Raw genomic sequence first — 18,221 nt, 5'->3', positions numbered from 1 at the left:
TCATCTACATAACAATATACATATATAATCATGTGATTCTGAAACTCAGTTGATAATTTTAGTGCTAAGTCTCTATTTCTACTACAGCAACAAATGGGGTGTCTCGGCTGGACAGATGCAACATCATAACTAGGCTTCATACCATGCAGTTGATATAACAGACATGTGTACGTTTTTAGCAGATGGTTTAAGGTTGAATAATGACCCTCAGTGTCCATAAAAAATTAGTCATTGTTATTTTTCCCCAATACATTGACATACAGTTTGTATGAATTAAGGAATAAATCATATTTTCAGTAGGATGCTATGTGTTTATGAATATAAAAATCAAAGGTTATTTTGGCAGGACACAAAGAGGCCAGCAAGTTTCCAGTACCTGTAGTCACACCTCGGACATCCTAGTCAGAACAGAGGGAGCAGTAGGGCCAGCAAGTCTCCAGTACCTGTAATCACACCTCAGACTTCACAGTCAGAACAGAGGGCGCAGTGGGGCCAGCAAGTCTCCAGTACCTGTAGTCACACCTCAGACTTCACAGTCAGAACAGAGGGAGCAGTGGGGCCAGCAAGTCTCCAGTACCTGTAGTCACACCTCAGACTTCACAGTCAGAACAGAGGGAGCAGTGGGGCCAGCAAGTCTCCAGTACCTGTAGTCACACCTCAGACTTCACAGTCAGAACAGAGGGAGCAGTGGGGCCAGCAAGTCTCCAGTACCTGTAGTCACACCTCAGACTTCACAGTCAGAACAGAGGGAGCAGTGGGGCCAGCAAGTCTCCAGTACCTGTAGTCACACCTCAGACTTCACAGTCAGAACAGAGGGAGCAGTGGGGCCAGCAAGTCTCCAGTACCTGTAGTCACACCTCAGACTTCACAGTCAGAACAGAGGGAGCAGTGGGGCCAGCAAGTCTCCAGTACCTGTAGTCACACCTCAGACTTCACAGTCAGAACAGAGGGAGCAGTGGGGCCAGCAAGTCTCCAGTACCTGTAGTCACACCTCAGACTTCACAGTCAGAACAGAGGGAGCAGTGGGGCCAGCAAGTCTCCGGTACCTGTAGTCACACCTCAGACTTCACAGTCAGAACAGAGGGAGCAGTGGGGCCAGCAAATCTCCAGTACCTGTAGTCACACCTCAGACTTCACAGTCAGAACAGAGGGAGCAGTGGGGCCAGCAAGTCTCCAGTACCTGTAGTCACACCTCAGACTTCACAGTCAGAACAGAGGGAGCAGTGGGGCCAGCAAGTCTCCAGTACCTGTAGTCACACTTCACAGTCTCAGAATTTCCTTAAGAATCCTCTTAACTTGCTAAGAAACTTCTTAGATTTAAGAGTAACTTTTGGTATTTCTTAGAATTCTCTCAGACTTAAGACCTCTTTAGCACTCTAAGAAGTTTTATGAATACCGCCCAAGAAGTGACAAGTACCTGCTACCTGTAACACTGCCAGCAGGTGTCAGACACCATGCACCATGCAGCAGATCTAGGTCATGGCCAGAAAATGCTACACACTGTAAACATACATTATCACTGAATGAATTACATCCTCACTACACATTACTTGTAGCAAAGCTACTAAGCCCTACCTAGTTTCATATAACAAGTGCATGTCACATTCGACAGCCGCAGAAAATCTGTAAACATGTAGTATCATCACACACGCACAGTAGTTGTCAACAGATGCCACCTAGTACAACCTTCCTAGCTTACCCCCACTGCTGGACTGTAGAGTAACAAAACCGAAATACAATATGAAATAGGTGTGAATATTTACTTCTATGGCTGATCTTACTCTAAACAGTTTCATTAAAATGTTTTTCAAGCATATGAACAGATACCTGTGACCAGAGTTTGAAACCGATGCAAACATTATGAAAAAGATTTATACTTGTATCTTATGAATGGAACAATGTTCCAGAGTTGCTCAAAACCTTACTACGACTCATCATATCAAACTGGGCATCACGACTTAACACATTAGTTTGTAATTTCAAAACTGTTTCTATATCTTAATGTTCTTATTACAGGCACTGGAGACTTGCTGGCCCCACTGCTCCCCCTGTTCTGACTGTGATGACCATGGAGACATACTGGCCCTACTGCTCCCTCTGTTCTGACTGTGATGACCATGGAGACTTGCTGGCCCTACTGCTCCCTCTGTTCTGACTGTGATGACCATGGAGACTTGCTGGCCCCACTGCTCACTCTGTTCTGACTGTGATGACCATGGAGACTTGCTGGCCCTACTGCTCCCTCTGTTCTGACTTTGATGACCATGGAGACTTGCTGGCCCTACTGCTCCCTCTGTTCTGACTTTGATGACCATGGAGACTTGCTGGCCCTACTGCTCCCTCTGTTCCGACTGTGATGACCATGGAGACTTGCTGGCCCTACTGCTCCCTCTGTTCTGACTGTGATGACCATGGAGACTTGCTGGCCCTACTGCTCCCTCTGTTCTGACAGTGATGACCATGGAGACTTGCTGGCCCCACTGCTCCCTCTGTTCTGACTGTGATGACCATGGAGACATGATGACCCCACTGCTCCCTGTGTCCTGACTGTGATGACCGAGATGTGACTTCAGGTACCGGAGACTTGCTGGCCCCACCGCTCCCTCTGTTCTGACTGTGATGACCATGGAGACTTCCTGGCCCCACTGCTCCCTCTGTTCTGACTGTGATGACCATGGAGACTTGCTGGCCCTACTGCTCCCTCTGTTCTGACTGTGATGACCATGGAGACTTGCTGGCCCCACTGCTCCCACTGTTCTGACTGTGATGACCATGGAGACATGCTGGCCCTACTGCTCCCTCTGTTCTGACTGTGATGTCCGAGGTGTGACTACAGGTACTGGAGACTTGCTGGCCCTACTGCTCCCTCTGTTCTGACTGTGATGACCATGGCCATTTGCTGGCCGTACTGCTCCCTCTGTTCTGACTGTGATAACCATGGAGACATGATGACCCCACTGCTCCCTGTGTCCTGACTGTGATGACCGAGATGTGACTTCAGGTACCGGAGACTTGCTGGCCCCACTGCTTCCTCTGTTCTGACTGTGATGACCATGGAGACTTCCTGGCCCCACTGCTCCCTCTGTTCTGACTGTGATGACCATGGAGACTTGCTGGCCCTACTGCTCCCTCTGTTCTGACTGTGATGACCATGCAGACTTGCTGGCCCTACTGCTCCCTCTGTTCTGACTGTGATGACCATGGAGATTTGCTGGCCCTACTGCTCCCTCTGTTCTGACTGTGATGACCGAGGTGTGACTACAGGTACTGGAGACTTGCTGGCCCTACTGCTCCCTCTGTTCTGACTGTGATGACCATGGAGACTTGCTGGCCCTACTGCTCCCTCTGTTCTGACTGTGATGACCATGGAGATTTGCTGGCCCTACTGCTCCCTCTGTTCTGACTGTGATGACCATGGAGACATGCTGGCCCCACTGCTCCCTCTGTTCTGACTGTGATGTTCGAGGTGTGACTACAGGTACTGAAGACTTGCTGGCCCTACTGCTCCCTCTGTTCTGACTGTGATGACCATGGAGACTTGCTGGCCCTACTGCTCCCTCTGTTCTGACAGTGATGACCATGGAGACTTGCTGGCCCCACTGCTCCCTCTGTTCTGACTGTGATGACCATGGAGACATGCTGGCCCTACTGCTCCCTCCGTTCTGACTGTGATGACCGAGGTGTGACTACAGGTACTGGAGACTTGCTGGCCCTACTGCTCCCTCTGTTCTGACTGTGATGACCATGGAGACATGCTGGCCCCACTGCTCCCTCTGTTCTGACTGTGATGACCATGGAGATTTGCTGGCCCTGGATTACACGATTCTATTCTTTCAAAGAACAGGAAGGAGAGATGATGAATGGAAGATGTACACTGCGACAGGAAACTAGTCATGGTAAGAAAAATGTTATTTTAACTTCCTCGGCCTCATACCTCAGCATTACATTGCTTGTCAGAAGAGGCGACTGAATTTGATTAGGTTATCAGGCTCAGACTTGGCTGACAGTATCAAACCCTACCCCATAAATGTGAGACATTGCTCATAATATCAAACACTGATTTGTCTGTCACAGATTCATTTATTCACAAGCGGCCCTCAGATAGCTGGAGACCCATGAAAATCCAGGTTAGAATAGGTCTTCAGCAACCCATGATTGCTGTAAGAGGTGACAAACGGGATCGGGTGGTCAGGCTTGCTGACTTGGTTGATGCATGTCATCATATCCCAAATGTGTGAATCGATGCTCATGATGTCAATTGGTGGATTGTCTGGTTGATTATTTACAGACAGCTGTCATATAGTTGGAATATTCCTGAGTTGGTGTTAAACAAACAAACAAACAAACAGATAGCTGGAATATAGCTGAATGCAAGATTCACTTATCACCATTGTTTGTAAAGAGGACTTTACAACATCATGGTTGAGTTGCCAGCTTGGGAAGCAGGACAGCGACAACCGACTTCTGAGAAACTTAAAACCTCAATGCTCAATAAGAAAACAATTAAATAAATCTCCTAATTCTGTGACTTCTTTGGGATAAACATCTCTGCAAGATTTACTTGAGAGTCCCATTTACCAATACAGACTGGCAGACTTGGCCCTACATGTAGAGCTTCAGGTAACATCAACACTGACCAGACAACATCTTCCCGAGTCAAGGAGGTAAATGACTATAAAAGTCCAGTTTCCTTCCTTGCTGAAAGTTATTATCAATTTTAACTTAAAACAGCTCACAACCAACAATGTGTAATAAACTCCTGTTATTTAGTGATTGTGGGTGAGTGTGTGGTCCCGCTTTTAACTATATTAGTAAGTGAGTGAGTATGGTTTTACGCCGCTTTTAGCAATATTCCAGCAATATCACGGCAGGGGACACCAGAAATGGGCTTCACACATTGTACCCATGTCGGGAATCGAACCCAGGTCTTCGGCGTGACGAGCGAATGCTTTAACCACTAGGCTACCCGACCGCCCCTTTTAACTATATTAAGATGGGGGACACCAGAAACAGGCTTCACACTGTACCCATGTGGGGAATCGAACCCAGGTCTTTCGGCATGCTGAACTAACTCTTTAACCACAACCCCACTACCCCTATTATCTAGACATCAAGGACCTAGAAGCAGTAACTATGTAAATGAATGCTTTTACAGGTTGTGTTTACAGCAAGATTATCACAGTGCAGCTGACAACAATGCACTTCACATGTCCGTCATTCACATCTACAAGGGTAAGATCACATCTACAAACCATATTATATCCTTACATCCCCAACTCTTTCCATTAACATCTGGTGCTTTACATGTATCGTGACAGCTGGGGGTAACCTATCTTCCTGGGCAAGGGAGTTGACTGTCAATAGAAGTCGAGTTTCCAACCTTGACAAACAAGGCTGGAATTTCTGGGCTCGATCGTGGCACTACTAATGGCTATTACGAGTTATGTACCTTCTTTGTCCCTCCTATTGACCAATCAGATTCCACCTCTCATATCAGATCGATAATTAAAATCTATCTTGTAATAAAACAGGTATTACTTCGCAAAGTGCATCAATCATGTAACCTTCTTCATTAAAAACATGAAAAGATTGGGAAAATATCTGTTGATGCTGAGTTGACATTTCACATGCAATGCAAATCCTGTTACTGACCGAAATCTGCACTGCAGTTTGCGTACCAGATGTCGAATTCATTACACAATTGTAATTGGACTAAGCATATGTCATGTATGTGGTCGATGTAGTTTTTGTATATATTTGTTTTAATTTCATTTCAGGTTTTTACATATATTTATTATACATAATCAGTTGTTAGTTTCATCAGTCAGCTATAACACACTGTATCTGTCCTATGTAACCTACTAATTTCCCTATGGCTAGAAGCTTAATATGCTGATTGGCCAAGCTAACATGCTTAGATTACATTGCATACTCTCTTAGCACATGAACTGACAGAACTTCTCAGACCAGCGAAGTTTTAAGTTGTAATCTTAAAAAAAGTGAATTAAATGGCTATTATCTCTATTTTGTGTTGTATTGAAATAATATAGTATGTATAAAGTGTTTTATTAAGTAAATGAAATGTATGTAATCTAACATAAATGTTGGTTATGTCTAATTATTTAAATCTGCATAAGGTAACCTAAACACTATAATCATGATAATGTATCACTAAAATAAAGACTATCACTTCAATGAAATATGTGTGTATGTGTTGATTTACTTCTAGAATGTTTTAAAAGCTTTGTAATGTAGAGATTCAGATGTGGGGGCAGACATCTTATCGATAATGTTGTACCTTTTATTTATTATGTAATTTTGTGTTTTAGGGTGTCTTTGATCTTTGATTTCCCAACACAAACGGCATTGCACTAAAGTCCTCACCTCGTAGCATGTGATTGTTCAGTGTGTGACAAGACATCCACTATGTGGCTACACATAGACTAGTTTGTCCATAATTCCACCTGGGTGGAAACTAGATTTTTGTAGTCAGTTAATACCTTTGCCTCAGGAAGATGGGGGTAACTATACAATTCAGATTGTAGTACATGTATTCTGACATCCAAGAACCATTGTAGTTATCTTCCTGAGGCATTGATTGATAAGCATGATAAGTATGCAATTCAATGACTACACTTCTAGATTGTGCCTGCCTCTGTCATGAACAGCTGCTGCCCTGATACAATAACATGTGATGTTCCTGTAAATGTCACCTCTAGAGTTACAATCATAGTACTGCATGTTAGTGAATGAAATAGTGGAAAAAGGCCACCCTCCCTAGAGTCATATGTATATCAAAACAAAATCATTCATCCTTGTACAAAATGTACTGACACAGTATGGTAGCCTCATGGTTAAAGCGTTCACCACTCATGCTCTCATGGTTCTATTCATTCTTGACTTGTGAAGTCAATTACTGGTGCTATAGCCATGTAACAGCTACTAACCCAACCACCTGCTTGCAGCAAGATGTAATATTGACCAATATGAGCTTATGTTAAGTTTGACAGCCATGTGATGTCATTGTAAGTCTTAGACCAAACACTGCCCAGTCTCAAACTTTTCTCTAATATGAGGACACCTCCACAGAAGGTAATGGCAGATGAACCCTAAACAAACTTTGTATGCCCAATCTACATGAAGGACGTGGGGTTCTTGAGCCAGTCATATGTAAGCTTTCTAAAACAATTTGGCAACATTTCTTTACATAAGTTCCATAATTTAGATATTATCAAGAGAAAATCCACAGAGAACACAAGTATTCCTCCGATGGAACTTCTGTTTGGGTATACATGCCATGGGTGTATAAAAATATCCATAATATAATGGAGTGGTGTTATTATTTACATTCAGAACTGGTCGCTCTAAGTTCATTTTCAAGATGTAAAAATCATAAGTGCTGGTCTGAATGCTTCGCTCACACAAACCAAGAATGTAGACGCTTCAACACAAATAGAAAGTTCACCTGACGTGTATTGTATTGGAGGAAAGTACCTGAATGAGATTGAACAGTGTCAGGAGTACCAGTAGCTGGTGTACATAACAGTGATAATAATGTATCTGTAGACTGTTAGCAGTCTCTATATCTCATGTCAGGAGTTAGCTGATTTGCAGTTTGACATGTCAGTATAGGACCCTGTCTTTCAAAGTTGTGTAGCCAACCATGGCGTTCGCTGGAGGATGAACACTTCCATGTTCTTGACACTGAAGCGTCAGACAGAATCGTCAGTCAGAGTTCAGAGGTCAAAGGGGCAGACAGTCCCCCTCACTACAGGGGCACTGCCGTGGGAGGTCGTATGCTCGTCCCCGCACACGATCTTCCCACTTCAGTTCACCACTACATGGAACCGCGGGGAGAACACGGGAGTTGTGGTGGTGCTACATCGATTATCTTGAGTTTCACTTTTACTGACAACTGCAGTCACTTTCAACCTAAATATATACAAACATAACACTACACACCGACCAATGTAGATCTTCAAAATCAACACATAGCTTACAGTAGTTCTGATCGCTATGCATTTATAGAATGGTCCACGGTTTGTTATGTGAAACACGTACGGCTCCACCAGTCACTATTCGAACACGTGAAGGAAGAGCGATGTTCGCTGGCTCCCGTTCACATAGCTTAAACACGATTAGAGAAATAATAACAAAATAATAACAAACTTACTCTGTTGGCTATATCCGTATCACAGATTTTTGGATCTATCCTCACATTTCTGTCTCTCTGCGATATAAGCCCAGCTGTTTCGCCGTTCTCCACGTCTCCCTCCGACATTTTGACTATAGCCAAGTCACGTGATTTTGCTTTCACGTTCTGGGAGCCTGCCCGCTAGATGGCAGTGATCTATTTCTGTTTCTCGCCTTTAAAAAAGACAGGTAAAATATTCTCATAAAATTCAGTGAACCCACCAAAATCTGACGTGTGTCAGTAAATGGTTTTAACGTATTTCCGTCTGGTTTCGTGATGTGGTTTATGATTAATGAATGCATGATAACTTACCTACGTGAATGGTTTACAAAATAGGAGATAATTTAAGAGGTAGGCCTATAGGACCATTCTGACGTTTGCTGACAACTTAAATCAAAGGTAACCCCTATTCGGTGACGAATGTGATACGTCCTTTGTGCGGCCACTGGGTCTGCTCGGGGGTATAGCAGACAGACACTGCTTCAAAGCAAGCTTTTATCAGGCCCATAAATTGCCTATATCGAAATTAAATGTCAAGAAAATCAAAACAAACACGTACACGCCGCTACTTGTTTCTTGTGTAATGACAAGCTATAGGCTTAATCGATATCTATGCAAGGTGATTTCAAGGAGACAATTTAATACTGTATTTACCGATCATTCATTCAGTGCTGAAATTACATTGCGAGTGAGCGAATGTTGTTCAATAAATATGCCACACCAATTTACATATAGTTAGCAATATTCCATCTTTATCACGAGTGCCCGTTTAATCGAGTCTGGCCAAGGAAGACCATGCGCTGACTGAAAACACCGAGCAATGATCGGGCACGGTATGGCACACACGGAATTTGCCAAGTCACAGATCTATCGTGACCCCTATCAAATTTGTTTTGGACTTGTGTGATCCGCAATATGGTGTCTTACAAACCGGCAGTTGATAGCACGGACATCGATCATCCATGACCATGACACGTGACCACCTCCGTGGTCTAGTGGTAGAGCGTCCGCCTGGAGAGTGGAAGGTTCGTGGTTCGATCTACGGTCGCGTCATACCAAAAGACGTTAAAAGATGGTACCTGGCGTTCGACATTAAGGGTAAACAAGGACTGGTCGGAGTCACTGTACTGTGTCTGAGTGGGGTATTCATGTTAAACTGCGGCATGGTATCTCAGTGAACTAGCACTATGAATCGGCATCAGTCCGGACTAGTACAAACACACACACACACGTGCAGGCACGTCGCTATATAAATGCAATAATCTTGCATGCGACGTTAAACCCAATTTCACCCTCACCTCCCGCGAGTATTGTTGCCGCCATACCTGCTTCAAAAGCGCTTAATGCTCAATTGTTTGTTCCAATAATTGGCGTCATTCATAGAACTGACGCACGCTTGTTTCCAGTCCGTGTTCCACATTAAAAAATGTGCATGTTGTTAGCATGTGCTCCGAAAGACAGTTCTGGCCAGATTGTCTCAAGGATATGAACAATATGACGGTCAGAGTTCGAAACCGAAAACGATGTGTGGAACGTTTTTAGACATGCTATTCTATCATTGTGTTTCCTTTGTTGTGCAATAGATCACTTTTATTGGATATCAAGTTGCGATATGAGATGCACGTTTCTTCTGGTACTTGTATATACGAGGGCTGCTCAAAAGGTTCTAAGCCAGACAAACAAAACCAACAATTGTGTAAGTGTTATAAATATTATTTTCCAACATAATCTCCCTGCCTTTCAATACGCTTCTCATATCGACAGTGAATCTTTTCAATCCAAGCCAGGAAGAAGTTTTCTGAAGCGACCCTGAAAACCCCATTCACGGCAGCATTTAAGTCATCGATTTGGTCATAGGGCTTTCCACGAAGGTGTACTTTTTATATAGGAAACATGTGGAAATCATTTGGTGCCAGGTCTGGCGAGTATGGAGGGTGGGGAAACTCTTCGAACCCACATTGTCACACAGCTGCATTTGCAAGTCGAGAGGTGTGAGATGAGGCATTGTCACGAAACAGTAGAAATCCAGTAGGCACAGGTAATCTTCTTTAGACTTTCTAAGTAATCAACATGGATTACACCCTTTGCACTCCAGAATACAGTGGCCCTTACTTTCTTCATTGATCTTGAAGACTTGAATTCTTTGCGATGCCGGGATAGTGGAATGGGGCCATTCCATGGACTGACGTTTTGACTGGGGATCATAGCGTTAAATAAACCAATGTTTCATCACACCTCACTAATCTCTTTTTTATTTTGACCAAATCCTCCTAAATTAGCTCTTAATATTCTCTGGCAATGTCAGTTCTATTTTCCTTAAGATCAGAAGATAGAAACTTTGACACCAAACGAGCAGATATCTTATTCATCTGTAAATCTTCATGAATAATAGTTTCAATGGATCCATGGCTTAGACCTGTGCCATCTTTATGTTCAGCAATGATTATACGTCTATCTGACAGTATAATGATTGAATCTTCATTGATGGAAGTTGAGGGACGTTCAGACCTAGGGCCATCTCCCAACCTTAAACATAACTTCCCAACCTTTAACAGTGGAATAGCTAGGGCACATATCCCCATACACTTGTGACATGCAGTCATGAAATTCTTGGGGAGTGCTCGGTACTTGTTCTTTTCCATTTTTGTATCCATTTGGACCCCTTCGTTCAACTGACTGTCACTAATATGCAAGCGGCCTCAACAGACCAACTACACTTGCAATGAACTACTCAAACAATTTACTACTTTGTTATGGCCCATAGTTGAAAGTTAGTCAGACTCAGAACGTTTTAACCAGCCCTCGTGTTATATCGAACTAAAGGGGCAATGTAACACAGGTTATAGGCGTCATCCATTTTTGTAAAACCACGATGGTGGTTACAGGATCATAAACATGCCAAGGCACGAGACTTTGAAAAGTGAATGAGGCGTCGTAGAAAACTTGACCATCGGTGTCTCGAATTGAAATTATGTTATGAATTATGTTGTATGAACGATAACTGAGATTCTTGAGTAAGTATGTGGACCGTGTTTCCAACACAACGTGTAAAACCGAGGGATTACACGCTATGGCATCCTCAATGACAGGTAGGGTTTGTTTCCATTAACAGCTTTCAAAACTAGACATCAGCTCCAGTGTGGCTAAGGTTTGTTTAATTGGTTTGTTTGTTTTTTTGTTTAATGCCGCACTCAGCAATATTCCATCTGTCCGACGGCTGACTGGAGATAATCGAGTCTGGACCAAACAACCCAGTGATTGACATTATGAGCATCGACCAACGTACTTTGGATACGATGACATGCATCAACCGAGTCAGCGAGCATGGCCACCCGATCCTGTTTCCAAGGAAACCGCCAACAGCATCCATATAATATTGTTAGCTAATATTCGATGCAACGGGAAATCACTTTAAATGTGAAATTATAACAGTTACCACAATCGTGATTACTACTGGCATCACATCTACAACACCTCACAGATGTGACAGTACCATCACATCTACAACACCTCACAGATCTGACAGTACCATCACATCTACAACGCGTCACAGATCTGACAGAACCATCACATCTGCAACACGTCACAGATCTGACAGTATCATCACATCAACAACACGTCACAGATCTGACAGTACCATCACATCAACAACACCTCACAGATCTCACAGTACCATCACATCTACAACGCGTCACAGATCTGACAGAACCATCACATCTGCAACACGTCACAGATCTGACAGTACCATCACATCAACAACACGTCACAGATCTGACAGTACCATCACATCAACAACACCTCACAGATCTCACAGTACCATCACATCTACAACACCTCACAGATCTCACAGTACCATGACATCTACAACACCTCACAGATCTGACAGTACCATCACATCTACAACACGTCACAGATCTGAGGGTCACATCTACAACACGTCACAGATCTCCCAGTACCATCACATCTACAACACCTCACAGATTTCACAGTACCATCAAATCAACAACACCTCACAGATCTCACAGTACCATCACATCTACAACACCTCACAGATCTCACAGTACCATCAGTGTATATTAGTCAATGATGCTATTTCAAACCAGAACTTGAGTCAACCCAATTTTCATACTCACACAAGCAAATGAAAACACGCCAAAGGTGGACATTAGAAACATTTCCTCAATTCTATACAGATACATGCATACACTTCCACGTATGGTATAATGCTGGCATCACGTGTAGTATTAACAGTTCTGTAGATTATGAGTGTACCTGTTGCACTGAAGGAGCCAGCAGGTCGTCAGGCCGAAGAACAATTCTCACTTTGGACAGAAGCGAATCAGCCCATGGAACAACGATCCATATTTCACAGAAGCAAACGATTAACGCGCTGCTGCAATCACCCTTGGTGTTTTAACAAACGGGACATTTATCTTTGAACATACTAAATACGTTCTTGACGTTACCAGCTGCATGGACATTAACACAGTAATTACCAAACCTTCGCAATATGTGAAATATAAATAGGAAATCACTGACTCATAACTGTTAAACTACACGTTCAATCTGAGTCGCTGACCCCAGTGTGAATTTAGAAATGAAACACTCTTGAGCAATGTTCATAATACAATGTATTCGCAGGAAAGAAGGACAGAAGATCAACAGAAAGGATGTTTTCTTTTCACGTAATGCACTGACGGTTTTGCAGCGGTGCTAATCTGGGTGAGGGACTCTAAATGGTTTCAGTGTTGAGTTGCGTCAAGACATGCGCGTGCATCTTCAAAGGAACTAACGTAACAAGGAACAGTAAAAAGTAAAATATACTCTTCCAAAAAAGAAACTTGACACTGACTTTCAAAATGTAATACAATGCGATTGTTTCAAAATAGGACACAGAAACCATAATTGAAACACTGTTTGAAGATCAATGTACACAATGTTCAAAACAATAATCGTGTCACCTAGACAGACACACGTACACGATACAGTTAATGTCACAGGGGTACAGAAAATGTCAGTATCGGTTGTGCCCACCACGTGCATCAATCACCGCTTGACACCGACGACCCATAGATGCAAACAAGTTGTCAATAACACGCTGTTGGATGTGCTGCCATTCATGCTGAAGTGCATCAAGAAGCGCCGGAAGTGTTTGGGGCGGTGGATTCCTTCTGCGAACGCGTCGATCCAAGGTAATGTGTGGATGTTGTTGTGCTGTAAGAAGTCCTGACAAACACGTGCAATATGCGGTCGAGCGTTGTCCTGCTGGAACGGTCCGCCATGAACGTTGACGTGAGGAAGAACGTAAGGCTGTAGGATCAAGTCTCTCTAACGCTCACCTGTCAATGCACCTGCCACATGCACGAGAGGCGTCCTACCACCGTGATTAATTCTGGCCCATACCATGACACTCCCGCCGCCAAATGGGACAACCTGCTGCACACAGTTGGGGGCGTAACGTTCACCCCGACGTCTGTAGACATGTGCGAGCCCATCAGCGAAGAGTTTTATAAACAGAATCTGCAACGTGTTTCCATGTTTCCCTCCAAGAACTCCAGTATGGGATGTGCCACACAGTCACAGTGTGTAGGCCTCCGGAAGGCCTAATGTCAACTTTGCAACAGAAGACAGACAATGATGCCCGATTTACGTACATGAGATAGTGCTGTGTAAGTTTGAACGTCATAGGTACGTCATATCACTGATCACTGATACTGAGAGCTTCACTTGTCACGTGTCTGTCGTTGTTTAATGTTGTTTTTTGTTTTTTTACTAATTCGGGCATCAGCGGTAGAACGGTCAAGAGGCTATCAACTTGAAGAAAAGAGAAGGTTGCGGAGCCGTAGCCTTAAATCGGCGGAGGCAGAGTGATATACATAGCATAATAATACAATAAGTATACAAGGTCTTGATCGCTAAAACGTTTTCACTGGTGTCAGGAACAGGTGGACGTTTCCAAATTGCGCTGGTTTCGAATCCAGTATAGGGTTGACGTGCACACATAATGTGGGCAGTCCGTCACTTATTCATTCAAGCATGCCTTTAGTGAACAGGGATTTTACATAACTTGTAACCTGGCTTTTAAATATTGCTCTATGTAAGAGTGTGTGAGTTATGGTTAACGCCGCTTTGAACAGTATTCTGTCTTATCAAGGGCTGTTACACATTTTGAAAGGAAAGTAACGCATGTCCTAGAAATTTACAACTTTTGCAAATCCCACCAATATGGAATGGGATTTGCAACCCACAATCAGCGGATCATGGGGTACCTGCTGATAGATGGAAGCCATGGGTTACGGTGCTTCCAGACCATACACACAATAAGCCATGCAGTTAACACATTGCGACCTCACATGGCACCGACACGTTCTGCTGCAATGTTCTCTAAAACGAGTGATATACATTATTATCACGAACTATTTTAGAAAAAAATTCAATTGAACTGTACCTGCTGCCAACTCTAAATTGATACACCATATGTGTCGGTGACATCATGGACTAAGGACGACGTCGTCCAGCGTCCAGCGTCAACCAACAAGGGACAAGACACCTGTAGCTTCATGGACAAATATCACAAGTATATATGATATATGCAAAGAAACTGACACTCGGGAAATAACAGAATCATTGATGTGTCCCCCAGCGGTCCCTGCCAGACATCAGCCAGATCATCCACAACAAAATGCTGGTATTCTTACAAGTATCAACTATGTATTATGTACTTCGTGATCTTGTGTGGTCACGCTGAAGTCTTGAAGTCTGGGAATTTCGGGGCAATTTGGTCCCTTATCTGTCATGTTAAATGTGATTACCTGGAAGAGCCGACTACAGCGGGGATCGGGTGATTCCCTGGAAGAGCCGACAACAGCGGGGATCGGGTGACTACGGTGCGTTGCTCGTGTAATTAACCACTGGTTTATTAGCTCCGCTATTTACATACCATTGTAACGTACTTATGTGATTATTGACCAATATAAAACAATATTCCTTTTCCTTTTCCAACAAATGCCGCAAATCAAGTCCATCATTCTTCACCGCCGATTACCGACGTTGGAATCCCAGTCCGCGTGTTGCTGCCGATGACGTGCTAGCCGGCAATATCGACAGTCAACAGTCGACTATATTAAATAGTTACCGGTAGTGTTTTAGGTGCACTATCGACCATTTGCGAATAACCTCCCTGCTTTAAACAAAACACACGGTTTAGGCACTCAGCACATAACGAGTTCACCAGCCCTGTTTTGCTTGTGCCATTCCAAGCCTTAGCAAATATCTCAACTTCCCTTTCATGGAAGCTAGGGTCAGTTTGAGAACACGTATGTCTATCACGAGTACGTGAATGTTGTTTTGAGCTAGCTGTGTCACAGGTACGACAAGTTTTAGATGTGGCGGTAATAACAGTTCGGTGTTTGATCTAATGAAATTCAAATCTTTTACCCCGATACGCTCTGCGTGACAATCCGAGGTGGCGCATTTGAGAAGGTCGATAGTACGAGTGTACCCTTTTGGATGTACATGTCAATATGTATAGAATATAGACAGCAATAACAATACAAATAAACAAAAACAACAACAGTCACAACATCTTTCAGATCTGTGACCATTTCTACTCTGCGACGGTACTTTCAGATCTGGTCGTACTTTGAACGTGACGATCCTGCCAGATCTGTGATGTGTTGAAAGTATGATGTGATTACGGGAACTCGTTATAATACATATAACATATTACATTCATGTATATATTTGTATTCACTGACCAATGGCAAGTTCCTGTGGATGTGCTGCAGTAATATGCGTTTAATACGAATTTCTTGATTAACTGCATCGAGGATGGTTCTGGGGCTTCGTTGCATCTGCTCTCGGCTCAGACAGGCCGCGATGATTATGATGACGTCGGTCTGGGGCCAGGGCTTGTGTGAATTTGTATGTCTTAATTTCCTCCCCAGGCTCAAGGACGTGGCCGCGATCACAGAACTTGTCCACTGCCAGTCGAGCAGAAAAAGCAACACTTCAATAACCGCCTAGTAATGGTGGAGGGATGAGGCCCGTGCGAATTGACAGGTGCTTGCTCAATATACAGAAAGCAGTATAGTTTGTGTGCAAAGCTTCTAGGGGAATTGTCACATACATGTCCCTAGTCCAGGGTGTCACATACATGTCCCTGGTCCAGGGTGTCACATACATGTCCCTGGTCCAGGGTGTCACATACATGTCCCTGGTCCAGGGTGTCATATACATGTACTTTGTCTTGGGTGTCACATATATGTCCCTAGTCCAGGGTGTCACATACATGTCCCTGGTCCAGGGTGTCACATACATGTACTTTGTCTTGGGTGTCACATACATGTCCCTAGTCCAGGGTGTCACATACATGTCCCTAGTCCAGGGTGTCACATTCATGTCCTTTGTCTTGGGTGTCACATACATGTCCCTAGTCCAGGGTGTCACATACATGTCCCTGGTCCAGGGTGTCACATACATGTTCTTAGTCCAGGGTGTCACATACATGTCCCTAGTCCAGGGTGTCACATTCATGTCCTTTGTCTTGGGTGTCACATACATGTCCCTGGTCCAGGGTGTCACATACATGTCCCTAGTCCAGGGTGTCACATACATGTCCCTGGTCCAGGGTCTCACATACATGTCCCTATTCCAGGGTGTCACATACATGCTCTTAGTCCAGGGTGTCACATACATGTCCCTAGTCCAGGGTGTCACATTCATGTCCTTTGTCTTGGGTGTCACATACATGTCCCTAGTCCAGGGTGTCACATACATGTCCCTGGTCCAGGGTGTCACATACATGTCCCTAGGCCAGGGTGTCACATACATGTCCCTGGTCCAGGGTCTCACATACATGTTCTTAGTCCAGGGTGTCACATACATGTCCCTAGTCCAGGGTGTCACATTCATGTCCTTTGTCCAGGGTGTCACATACATGTCCCTGGTCCAGGGTCTCACATACATGTCCCTATTCCAGGGTGTCACATACATGTCCCTAGTCCAGGGTGTCACATACATGTCCCTATTCCAGGGTCTCACATACATGTTCTTAGTCCAGGGTGTCACATACATGTCCCTCGTCCAGGGTGTCACATACATGTCCCTAGTCCAGGGTGTCACATACATGTCCCTGGTCCAGGGTGTCACATACATGTCCCTAGTCCAGGGTGTCACATACATGTCCCTGGTCCAGGGTGTCACATACATGTCCCTGGTCCAGGGTGTCACATACATGTCCCTGGTCCAGGGTGTCACATACATGTCCCTGGTCCAGGGTGTCACATACATGTCCCTGGTCCAGGGTGTCACATACATGTCCCTGGTCCAGGGTGTCACATACATGTCCCTAGTCCAGGGTGTCACATACATGTCCCTAGTTCAGGGTGTCACATACATGTCCCTGGTCCAGGGTCTCACATACATGTCCCTATTCCAGGGTGTCACATACATGTCCCTAGTCCAGGGTGTCACATACATGTCCCTATTCCAGGGTCTCACATACATGTTCTTAGTCCAGGGTGTCACATACATGTCCCTCGTCCAGGGTGTCACATACATGTCCCTAGTCCAGGGTGTCACATACATGTCCCTGGTCCAGGGTGTCACATACATGTCCCTAGTCCAGGGTGTCACATACATGTCCCTGGTCCAGGGTGTCACATACATGTCCCTGGTCCAGGGTGTCACATACATGTCCCTGGTCCAGGGTGTCACATACATGTCCCTGGTCCAGGGTGTCACATACATGTCCCTGGTCCAGGGTGTCACATACATGTCCCTGGTCCAGGGTGTCACATACATGTCCCTAGTCCAGGGTGTCACATACATGTCCCTAGTTCAGGGTGTCACATACATGTCCCTGGTCCAGGGTGTCCTTTAGACTGACGTAGGCTTCCGGTGACATTAGGACAACCTGCTCCAGCATAACAGAGATCTTTATTGATCCGGCTGATGATTCCCAACCCTCGGTATAGCGAACATGAGACGTCGCTCTAGTGGATAGAGCGTCTGTCAGGAAAGCCTC

The 18,221-nt window shown here is 44.4% G+C and overlaps 1 protein-coding gene and 1 long non-coding RNA gene across 3 annotated transcripts in view; one reads left to right on the top strand and one right to left on the bottom strand.

The window, feature by feature from the left end:
* The window catches only part of LOC139446108 (putative adenosylhomocysteinase 3), a 165,640-nt gene extending 157,336 nt beyond the window's left edge, over positions 1–8,304 (bottom strand). Inside the window, exon 1 of the mRNA XM_071227387.1 lies at positions 8,174–8,304. Within this exon, the coding sequence (XP_071083488.1) occupies positions 8,174–8,281 (108 nt within the window). The 5' untranslated portion in view covers positions 8,282–8,304. The remainder of the gene's footprint in view (positions 1–8,173) is intronic.
* Positions 1,205–6,138, top strand: LOC139445901 (uncharacterized). Of its 2 annotated transcripts, XR_011651892.1 has the most exons (4): positions 1,205–3,896; positions 4,587–4,664; positions 5,156–5,232; positions 5,778–6,138. It is a non-coding gene; the product is annotated as an uncharacterized lncRNA (long non-coding RNA). The 2 variants fall into 2 exon arrangements; XR_011651891.1 differs by having other exon boundaries at positions 1,208–3,896; positions 5,156–6,138.
* Positions 8,305–18,221: the final 9,917 nt, after the last annotated feature.

The sequence above is a fragment of the Haliotis cracherodii genome, unplaced genomic scaffold (assembly GCF_022045235.1).
Source record: "Haliotis cracherodii isolate W230 unplaced genomic scaffold, xgHalCrac1.p SCAF_6, whole genome shotgun sequence".
Classification (NCBI taxonomy): Eukaryota; Metazoa; Mollusca; class Gastropoda; order Lepetellida; family Haliotidae; genus Haliotis; species Haliotis cracherodii.
Note: the sequence above shows the minus strand (reverse complement) of the source record. Positions and strands in the feature narration are given on the sequence as shown.